This window comes from Panthera onca, chromosome A2 (assembly GCF_046562875.1).
Source record: "Panthera onca isolate mPanOnc1 chromosome A2, mPanOnc1 haplotype 2, whole genome shotgun sequence".
Classification (NCBI taxonomy): Eukaryota; Metazoa; Chordata; class Mammalia; order Carnivora; family Felidae; genus Panthera; species Panthera onca.
Genome location: NC_138340.1, coordinates 132,733,959 through 132,745,982, shown reverse-complemented (window position 1 = coordinate 132,745,982; position 12,024 = coordinate 132,733,959). Strand labels below are relative to the sequence as shown.

General features: G+C 34.5%; 1 protein-coding gene across 10 annotated transcripts in view; it reads right to left on the bottom strand.

The window, feature by feature from the left end:
- Positions 1 to 12,024, bottom strand: part of FOXP2 (forkhead box P2) — a 566,859-nt gene that overhangs the window by 175,066 nt on the left and 379,769 nt on the right. Inside the window, exon 1 of one of the 10 annotated variants that reach the window (XM_060632936.3) lies at positions 2,255 to 2,363. The exons of the other annotated variants lie outside the window; for them this stretch is intronic. Within the exon in view, the coding sequence (XP_060488919.1) occupies positions 2,255 to 2,338 (84 nt within the window). The 5' untranslated portion in view covers positions 2,339 to 2,363. Of the gene's footprint in view, positions 1 to 2,254; positions 2,364 to 12,024 lie in introns of those variants that run through there. 10 annotated transcript variants of the gene reach the window in all.

Genomic DNA, 12,024 nt, shown 5'->3' with positions numbered 1-12,024 from the left:
GCATCATTTCTGCTAAGTCAATCGATTACTATTTGAGAAAAATATATAAAAGATAATTCGTATACAAGGAAAATAAAAACATTTAAATTTCACAAATCTTACAGAATATTATCCAATGCACAGTTAATTTACAAATGTTACATAAAACATTAATCCTTTATATTAAAATTGAAATGATTATGCTTCAAAATACATATTTAAATTTATTTTGTAGTTCTAGATACACTATTATGAAAAAGAAAAAAACAATACATATAAACATACAAAACAATAGAGGTTCTTTCCATGGTTTGCCTGGAAGTGCTTTTTTTTTTTTTTTTTTTTTTAATATTTTGATAGAGCACAAGCACGTGAGGGGTAGAGAGAAGGAGAGATAGAATTCCATGCAGGTTCCACACCATCGGCATAGAGACCAATGTGGGACTCGAACTTCCATACCATGAGATCATGATCTGAGCCGACATCAAGACTGGGTCATTTAACTGAGCCACGCAGGTGCCTCCCTGGAAGTGTTTTTAAAGTCCAGTTAATATGATAAAATTTATACTCAGGTGTGACCACAATGTCACAAGTATTTTCACCTATTAGAAATAAATCTTAGCAATTTGAGCCTTATTTTGCTTTAAAATAGGAAATAGTTTGTCATTTGCTATATGCCCTTTGTTGGCAATCTACAAGAAAAGGTAATTTAACACTGAATATTTCCAATGAACATTTAAACAAGGAAACTCTGGGGCGCCAGGGAGGCTCAGTAGGTTGAGCGTTTGACTCTTGGTTTCAGCTCAGGTCATGATCTCACAGTTCATGGGGTCCACCCCAGTGATGCACTCTGTGCTGACAGCAGGGGGTCCACTTGGGATTCTCTCTCCCTCTCTTTTTGCCTCTCCCTGGCTTGTTCTTTCTCTCTCTCTCTTTTTCTCTCTCTGTCTCCAAAAATAAACAAATAAACTTTTAAAAAGTAAAACAACAACAACAACAAAACTCTATTATATCAGATTCTAAGATTTAGGACTTTTAGCTCAAATTTACCTTTAAGAAGAAATGGCTTGCTCTGCAGATTTATATTTAAATTGGACTTCAGAAAGATTGAGAAAACTACTGAGAAACAAACACTTTATACAAAAATTTTGTTACGAAAACCGCAAATCATGCTAAATTTTTATTTTAATTCACTAAGGACATCTATAATGGTTCTCTACCCATTCATTCATCAGAATCACACAGGAAGCTATTTTACAAAAAGAAATTCTTGGGCTCCAGTCTTGAAGATTCTCATTTGATTAAGTTTGAGGTGGGATCTGAGAATGTCAGTTTTTTGAAAGCTCCCTCAGTGACTCTGATGATTAGCCAAGGCTGAGGACTACTGCTCTACTAGGTAAAATGTTGATAATCTTAGTAACTGTGTCATGTTTATTACTATTACTACCATTATTATTCATTATAATGATGTAATGCATTACACAGTGCATGGGAAATGAGAAGATATCCCCAACCATTCATTGGTTCCATTTCCACTATATTTTACTCATTACTGACACTGCTATGACAGAATCAAACAATTTATAGCTTAAAAAAAAAAAAAAAAAAAGGACTTTGAAAATGTTTCATTAAACCCCTTCATGTCGTAGTATGGAAGTAGGCCTAGACAAGTTAAGTAATCTACCAAGGTCACCAATAATATTAATTTGACTCTAAGCATTCCAATTTCTCTTCTATTTTTCTTACTATATCACCAATTCTGAAGGTGTACAATAAAAATAAAATTAAGACTTGTAAATAATTCAGATTACTTTATTCTCCATTTAGTTCCCAGCAGATAACATCCCTACTTCAAAACCCTATTCCTTATCCACTCCAGCTCCCTGGAGAACCCTATTAGTGGGTAGAGCAAGCCTTTGGCCCACTCTCCTCATTCATGCTTTGAGAAACTTCTCCCTGTGCTTCCATGGGAATTGTTGTATGGAGCCACTTCTATCTGACTCTTCTATTGTCAGGTCCAGAGGGCATCAGAGATCTGGACTCAGGCGAAAGGATTCAGACTCTATTAGTATTATTTTAGTTACATTATGGTGAAAAAAGCTTTTGAGAGTTGGCATGGGATCATATACAACACTGTTTCTATGGGAACAGGAATTCCTGTCTCTAAACAACGAGCTCAGAGCTGGTTGTGTGCAACAAAACCTATTAGTAAGTTGGGGACAGCCTGTTAGTACATCTTAGTTAATGAAAGCATTCATAAACACACTTCTCTTACATGAAGGCCTGTGCCTTTCTGTTCACTTGAAAAGGTCTTGCAATAATGTAAATTGGAAAAGCCCATAAACAGGCACCAGAACATGGTGTGAAGCCAGTGACAATTTATACTGAAAAAGAAAAGAACACTCAGATTATACTCAAACAAAATCAGACTCTTAAGTTATAACAATTTCTAGCTGATAAATTAATAAAAATAACAATACAGTGAGCGTTTAACTGTAATTTATTATACTAGTTTTCCATTTACACCTTGTTGTTTGGAAAGGTTTTTTTTTTTTTTTTTTTTTTTTTTTTTGGTGGGGAGAAAAAGTAGTATTTTATGCTATATTCCTGAAAACTTATAGGAATAATGATAAAAAAATATAACAAATACAAAGTAAATGATTATGCATCATAAAATTTTAGTAATTAAACATAACCTCACATATTTAGAAAAGGATAGTTGGCTTTCATGAGAAAATAATGTAAGCAAAAGTTAGTTAGAAACACCACAGTGGAATATTCTTCTTTAAAGTTACTAATGAATTATGAATTTAATGTACCATTAGTAAGAACAAATTTTTATTTCGTAGCGTAACTGTCTAGCCATCAAACCCTGAAGTTTAACTTCTCCTCTACTGCATTCCAGTACATGTCCTAAGGCAAGTTGTCTGATAAATTCTCCTCTAAAGATCTGGCTGGTCTTTGGTTCTCCACTGAATTTATTCCTTCTCCCCCCTCCCCACATACTCATTGATGCAAAAGCTTTCTGTTGCAGGATTCCTTCTTTGATTCATATCTTTTTTCACTGCACAGCACACAACCAGTTTGTACCAAGAGACATAGAGACATGTCAGTATGTATTTTTTAAAGTGCTCTTTATTCTATCTTTATATCCATTTGGTTCAAAAGATTATACATTTGTCTATGGAAAGTCTTAACTTGAGGAAAAGTTTGAAATTATAAAATAAACCTTGTAAGTCATGAATATGAAGAATGAGCCCTTTCACAGAAGCAAAAGTGAGGTCTGAACTAATTTTTGTTCCTATCTTCTTCTTATCATCCTATTTTCACTTGCCATCCACTTCTAGCCCATTTCTTCGGCTTTTCTTTGCCGAGCTTCAAATGCTGAATAATCGGCACAGCCATAGAGAGATTAACTGGATGGAAAAGACACTGGCCTTTATGAATTTAGCCATAAAAACAGAATAACAAATCAGTGATAAAAAATGAAAACCCAATGTCTTCACCAATAACCAGAACAGTTGAATCGCATCGAGCTGAAATTTTTGGTCATCTCATTCAGCAGGTCTCATCAGAATACTCTAAATGTGAAAGTTAAAGTAGGACATGGCAATGTGAATCTCACTTCTTACAAGCCACGAAATGTGATGTGGACAAAAATGAATGTGAGCTTCTCTTTTTCTGCTCATCTTTCAAATGTCAATCTTTCCCAGTTCTCATCCATCTTCCCTTTTCCTTGTCACTCTATACATTGGCTGCTACTTCTCAGCCTTCTCTGCACGTCTTCTACCTCCTCCAAATCTTAGTGGTTAAGTCTATGGCTGTCTTCTCTCCCTTCCTTCTGATTCTCATCTTTCTCTTCTCTCATTCATCAGGTGCCCTTACTCAGATTCATGACCCTAAATACCATCTGTATGCTGACAACTCGTAGATTTATAGCTCCAGTCCCTATGTCTCCCGTGAACTCGATGTGTATTTCTGTATTTGCCTTGATCATAACATTAGCCTCTGAAATAAGCATATGAAATTTAACAATTCATCAACTGAACTTCCTATTAACAAGCACCCCCCCTCAAAGAAAACACTCCCAAACAAACAAACAAACAATCAAAACAAATCAGAGCCAAATAAACCAAACCAACCAACCGAACAAGGGAACAAACAAACAAACAAACAAAAAAGCTGTTGCTCTTTTTCAAGTCACCAATTTGGACAAATCCTTAATGGTGCAATCGTCCTTGATTCCTCTTTATCAACCCCCACATCAACCCATCAGAAAAATCTTTGGAATGCTTCCAGACTTTGCTACCAGCCTAGCACAACCTCCATCATTTTTTTCCTGCTCTATCTGGTTTCTGGTTTCTCCTTTTTACCCCCTTCCATATACTGTGCACACAGAAGCCAAAATACCTTTTAAATCTTAAACCACATCATGTTAATTTTCCTTTTAAAGATCTCCAAGGATTTCTATCTTACTTAGAATAAAATTTATATATAAACTGGCCAATTGCTATCCCTCAGATTGAATTTCATTGCACTGTCCCCTTTGCTCATTCTACTACTTGTTAAACCTTAAACAGAGAGAGCACATTCCCAACTCAAAGTCATTGTACATATTGTCCCCACTGCTTAGAATCCCTCATACATACAAGCCTTCATCTTTTACTTCCTTAATATCTCTGCTATAGTGTTTCTCATCAGAGAGGTCTTTTTGACTGACCTATTTAAACGGGTGTGATTCTATCCTATTAACTTTCAACTTTCTTTGTCATTATAGTATTTATCTGTACATTATAATATATATTTGCTTCCTGGCTATTTCCTTCCCTAGAATGTAAATTCCAGAAAGGCAGAGACTTCAGTGTGTGTGTGTGTGAGCCTGTGTGTATGTGTGTGCCCGAATGTGTGGATGAACATCTCCAGCTAAGAATAGTATGTACCTTGTATATACTAGTTGCTTAACAAAGATTGGTTCAAAAGAATGAGTATGGCTCAAAATAGCAAGGCTTTGGCTGTCATATAATACTAAAGTCACCCAATTCTCTATCTTTAGTATAAAACTGGCTAATATTTATAGATTCAGAGCTGTATTTCTAACTATTGAGAAAAAAATGTTTCCACTGAGATGTCCCACAGGCATCACAAAGTTAAACAGATACAAAAGTGAACTCCTTCCTATTCTCAAATCTTAGTCACACAATTTTGAGGAAGACAAATGGCAGTCCCCCAACCTATACTACACACACACACACACACACACACACACACACACACAGAGTTTGAAAGATATGGTTTATCCCTTTATACTCAGCTTCCATCCATTCCCACACCTTGTCAATGCTGCTTTCTAAGTTTTTTTCTTTTTTACCCATTTCCCTTTCATTACCACAAATATTGTCTCCATCTTATCCTCTTGACTACCTACTAGAATCATCTGCTATCTGAATATCCAATTTTTATTCTTAAGCCTTGAGTCCAGTCAATCCTTTTTACTGCTGTTTCTCTAACCTTAGAAAATTGAACTCATTGATTATGTCATTCTCTACAAAAAGCTCTCTAATGGCACACATTTCTAAAACAGGATTAAAGGGTTAAAAGGGAGGGTAGGGTGGGGTCTTCTTACAGCCTCACCTCTCCCTAATCGTTATCCTTAAGGAGACTGCTTGGGTTCTATAATGCTTTCTTTTTGCACAGGTATTCTGTGTGACAGCTAATCCAAAGCTCTTAAAGGCTGCATACTCTCATATGACTGGGCCGTAAATTCCACGAAGGTAAGCACAGTCCATGTTAGTTTTATTCATCCATGTATCCCCAGTTTGTAGCTCACTGTTCCTCACAGTTGGGTGCTAACAAATATGGCTAAATGAATGACTGACTCTACACTTTTGGACTCAAGAACCTTCTGCCAGGAAAATCGTTTTTTCTTTTTGCAGTACCTTCCTTTTGCATATTATCAAACCCCTGCTTATCTTTCAGGACTAAGCTTGAGTCTCACTTTCTTTGCAAAGAGTTTCCTGACCTTTCCAAGCAGAAAGAAATTCTCCCTTGTTATGCCTAGCCCATCTCCTATCTACCATATTTAAAACAACACTTTATTTAATAAAAATGTCCTTTTTTTATTAATTATTTAATGAACTATGTGTGTGTGCTCAAGGGTGAGAAATATGTCCTATTTAATATACTTTTTAAAATAATTCTAACAATTTATTTATAACAGTTTCTGGCACATAGCAGGTCCTTACTGTTTTGTTAGATGAATACTAAATGTTATGCTCAGCACTTAGGAGAAATGAGTTGTTATAGCCATTTCTGTGACAGCGCCATCTAGTTGTGTATTCAATATACATTGCCCCCTTTTTCATTACTAAAAGAAATATGAATGAGAGAAGGGAATGTGTCCCAGTGAAAACTATATTACTGTCTTCTGTGAAGTTAGGGATGGCTATGGGACATAGTTCCAGTAGATAAGACATTAACAAAAGTCTGCAGTAGACTTAGTAAACACCTTTGCTGTCCTGTTACAGGCATTCTTTTGCCCTTTGTTCTACCCCTTCTCCCTCCATATACTGGACCACAGTCCTCGCTATCTTGTGATTACAAGGGATAGGCTAAGAGTCTTACCAAAACTTCAGCTGTGACATCTTTTAGCCATTGAGTCAATGCTAGCAAATGATAACCTCCTGGCTTCTTAGTTTTATGTAAAAAATCACTTCCCTCATTTTTTAATGTCTTAGTTTTTAACATCACTTTTACTTGTGTCTGAATACAATTCTTTTTAATTTTTATTTTTTAACGTTTATTTATTTATTTATTTATTTATTTATTTATTTATTTTTAAGACAGAGAGAGACAGAACATGAACGGGGAAGGGGCAGAGAGAGAGGGAGACACAGAATCGGAAGCAGGCTCCAGGCTCTGAGCCATCAGCCCAGAGCCCTACGCGGGGCTCGAACTCACGGACCGTGAGATCGTGACCTGAGCTGAAGTCTGACGCTTAACCGACTGAGCCACCCAGGCGCCCCTGAATACAATTCTTAACTGATAAGAGTATCTGGAAAATGAATAATAGAGCATTATTATCCTTGAGATGAGGAATACATTTATAGTGCTGAGATCCAGTTCAACTTTAGTCTTGGGTCAAAATAAGTATTATCACTCTATGTATACAATGATAAAATTGCATCCTGTAAAATACATTGCAATTATGAATACATGAATCATCACTATTAAAATATTACTCAGGATAACATTACCTATACTTACAAAGAGAGCTTTAAGAGGAAATTAGTAAATTTTTAGACTCCTAGAAAGAAAAGCATCAATTGGAGTTTTACTAAATTTTCCATTTTGCCTAATATGAGGCTCCTTTATTGCTGATGCAAAGTTTGTTTTTGTTTCTTTTTGAAGGCAGGCAGTAAGAATCTCACCTCACAATACTTTATTATTTTTCAAAAAACTGATAGTGTTATATATCTTCAACAGTTTTTATTTTCAGAGATGGGTAGTAATTAAAAATGGTTAGGTGTGACATTATAAAGTATATTTTTATCATTGACTGGCACTCCTTTTAACAGTTAAAGGCCTAATACAAAAAAAAAAAAAAATCATAAGATTCCCTGCACAGGTACATACTCATACAACAATCACACATACCATCCCATGATGAATTTAGTTTATGGATTGCATATCTCTTCAACATTTTAAGAATCCCTAGTGAGTGCTAATCAGGGAGCACCTCACTAGTGTAATCTAAACAGTCGTGGAGTCCTAAGAACTCTGAACTCATACGATATTTGAGATAATATTATAAATACTTAAACCAGGGCAATAAACACAGAATATTTTATGTAATAGTTAATACTGACATTTAAACATCTTTGAGACTCTGTCTCTAAAAAAAGAGAAAACATACTTGATCATTAGTATATTTCAGGTGAAAAGAAATCTCAAAAGGGGTGACATAAAAGTGATTAATAAAACTTGGTAACTTATGATTAAGTTTTTCACAATTAACATTTTGGTATTACTAATACATGATTTATTTCCTATCTCTGTGTCTTATGTTTTGTCTTAGTTTAAATGATAGTTTTTTTTTGTCATGGAAAAAAAAATTGGATGTGTAAGAAGGATCCCAACATAAAAACAAAGTAGAAACAAAACAACATGCAAAGACAGAAAATTTGGGTCAAGATAGTATAAGTGTGCCCAAGTTCTTACATGTATGTGTAACCAATCTTGATTACCTGGTAGTTTGCTCAACCTCATTGTTTATGTCTCCTTAGGGTGAATAATCAAAAACCATTTTGGTTTTCTTGTCAATATATTAGTTTATTCACTAAGAAAATATTTGTGTTATTTTATTTTTTCATTAAAAATTTTTTAAACATTTTTATTTATTTTTCAACGTTTTTTTTTTTTTTTTTTTAATTTATTTTTTTGGGACAGAGAGAGACAGAGCATGAACGGGGGAGGGGCAGAGAGAGAGAGAGGGAGACACAGAATCGGAAACAGGCTCCAGGCTCCGAGCCATCAGCCCAGAGCCTGACGCGGGGCTCGAACTCACGGACCGCGAGATCGTGACCTGGCTGAAGTCGGACGCTTAACCGACTACGCCACCCAGGCGCCCCACATTTTTATTTATTTTTGAGAGACAGAGACAGAGCACAAGCAGGGGGAAGGGCACAGAGAGAGGGACACACAGAATCTGAAGCAGGCTCCAGACTCTGAGCTGTCAGCACAGAGCCTGATGCTGGGCTCAAACTCATGGACTGTCAGATCATGACCTGAACCAAAGTTGGATGCTCAACTGACTGAGCCACCCAGGCGCTCCGTAAGTGTTATTTTAAAGTGTTAATTTATTTAAGTGTAGTTACTAATATGAATATCAGCTTTTCTTTCTTTCTTTCTTTTTTTTTTTTTTTTTTTTTTTTTTTTTTTTTTTTTTGCTAGTTTTTAACATTTGGGGAATAGAGGTAGCAAGGAGAAATGGGTTGGTGATTTTAAGGTGTTTCAAAGAACTATAAATGGCAAACAGCCTGTCTAAAGACATGTTCAGAAATAGCATGCTCAGGAAAAAGCAAGCAGAATTGAGTTTAGGACTGGCTTAGAAATATATGACAAGCCTGTCAATATTCTCTCAACCTTTCCTTTTATCCATAACAGACATAACTTATCCATAGTAGTCACTGAAGAGAGATGAACCCTTAGGATCCTGATGAACATAGAAAATTAATTGTAAGTTCATATTTGTAGATGTATACAAGATAGTATCTATTGCCACCTAGGCCAGTGAAAGTGGTAGAAATGTAAACCCCAAAAAGTTGTAACAAGTTGGTAAGAGCTTTTTGATTTGGTTTTGAAACCACTTAGCATAGTGATTTTTGTCTTTTGGTTTTCTGTTTTGTTTTGTTTTGTTTTGTTTTTTTTTTTGAGAGCAATTACCCTAACTTCATCTATTCTTGAATCTCTAACTACTGCTAAAATAATTTATAAAAACGGATGCATAAATATGTATATAAATTAAACCTCTCTGCATTAAAATAATTGAAAGGAATGAGTGCAAAGAATCACAGAAAATAATGAAAAGCCTGACATTTTAAAGGTAATTTTGTTTCATTAATTTCGAGCACAAATAGCAAGTTGAGCACTTAAGCTAAGTATTGCCAAGTAGAAATCCTGCTGACCTGCCTTAATTAACAGAAAGAATAATTTGTAATTAGCACATTATTTATATGAGAATGAGTGCTCCTACATGAGTTTAAGTGTTTGAAAACAATTTGATTCCTTAAACCCTTCCCCCTATTATCTTGATTTAATGAATAACTTGTTTAATTAATCTAACATTTATGATATAAATTAGTGAGATTTTATTCCAAAAAATGAGACAACAAAGGAGGATAGAAAAAGAGCTGTGTTTGAGGACATGTGTATAGAAAACCTAACGGTGTGATGTGAATTGATAAGTAAACAACTAATGGTTAAAATAAACAGTTAATTTATAATCCAAAGCAGTCAAATTAATTATGTAGTCTAGAGATAGAGTTTGAGTTCAGGTTGTTCTAATGAAAAACAAAAAACAAAAAAAAACCCAAAACACTGATGTCAAAGCTGAGTGAGGTCTTAAACATTTTTTTTTAAATCCAATATCAAATGCTTTTAAACAAGTCATTTAATCTCTGTCTACCTGATAGGGAAAAGAGAGGGTCACAAAGAGGTTATGATTATGTCCACATGATTCCAAACATCTGGATGAAACCTGAAAAATGTGTCCATATATTATATATATGGAAAACATCTGTCTATTTGCATAATTTGTTTAGTTTTCATCCAGATGCTTAGCATGTTGACACAACCTTCTCTGTGTGACTCTTTTTCTCTTTTGGGTGAATAGTGATGCAGGTTCTTCTCAAACATTTTAATAGATAAAACTAAGTATTAAAGATGAAACGTGTTATAAGCATTTCATATAACTTCTGTGCATTCTGCTTTAATAGTGAGTGAAATACAGTGGAAGTATTTACAATGTTGACATGGACAGAAATAACTCTTGTTATCAGCTTATTATGGTATGGCAAGCTTTCACTTTACAAATGTGTCTGAGGGTGTAATCTGCATAAATATAGGTGAAAAGACAGATATTATCATCATGGTTTAACATTCTTTTGAGAAATTTAAATGGAAGAAACTGACAATATTGTCAAGGTAAGTAGGACAAATGGAGAGAAAGAAGTAATTAAAGATTCTGAATAATTGCTTAAAATAATCAATATAATACCTAATGTAGAGTATAGATTAAGAGATTAAGAAAAGTAAATTGGAAAAATATAGAAATTGAATTGACTTTACAGATTACAGTAAGAAATGAACTCTGTGGCTTTTAAATTAACCTGCCGAGTGGAAAATTATCAAAACATACACTTGCAAGAACCATACTGACACTTTCAAAATCCTTTACCAACATTGTACTTTCATGTACTACCCAGCCATCACATTTGGGACTTGGATTTCTATGAATTGTATTGAATCTAAATTTGCTTTTATCCTTGATTAGGGATAGACATATGGTCTTTTTTTAATGGATACTATTATTCATGCCCACAAATCCATAAAAATATGTTTTATTTGTATCTGCCCACCGGAGAAGTAACAGTGTTTTCTTAAGGAACAAACAGGGACAGAAAAGAGCAAAGTCATTTGTTAATGAAGTTCAACCAGAAGAATGAAATAATGTTAAAGCTTATATTGAAGCTATACTGGAGAAACAAGTAGATGACTTTCATCAGTACTAAAAGGTGAATTAACTTATTTTAACCTAAAAGAAAGACAAAATCCAAACAAAATAAATTATATTAAAACTCACACTAAATATAAAAACAGATATAATAAAAAATCCTTGATGTTGATAGAGACTCATGTCCAAAAATAGGCTATTTCTAACATTTTTACATCTAGATATATAATGAAAAAGATTATGTGCCTACCCCAAAATCAGGATCCTTGATCTTGGCCTCAGATCATTAGTATGGTTTATCCATTGTCATCGTTAGACAGCACTAGTCTATCCTGAATATTTGAGTTTGCACAAATTTTCGATGATGATACAAATACACATAAAAGAAAATCTTTTGCATAAATGGATGCTTCTGAGTTAACTTATTTTAGAAAATTAAAGGAACGTGCCATTTTGTCATGTCACATTTGCTGCCACTCGAACATTTACACTTAAAAAAATACTGACTGAAAAATGCATGAAATTAACAGACTGACTCAGGATATATTTTGCTTTGAGTAGAAACTGATCCAATAAACTTCACAGGAAGAATAAAGTAAAGTAAAACAAAAAAAGCACAATGGTCTTTCTGTGTGCTACTCTTGCCTGTGCCATGCCTGAGCAGAGGAAAAGAGTTTCACTCCTGTTGTTTATTGATTTTCTAGATTAAGAATCCCAGTGAGAGAATTGTAACAGACAACCATAAAATTATTTTTGGTGTGCTTATTTGCCTTTCCCTTGCATCTATTTGGCCTGTGCCTGTAGACAATTATGCG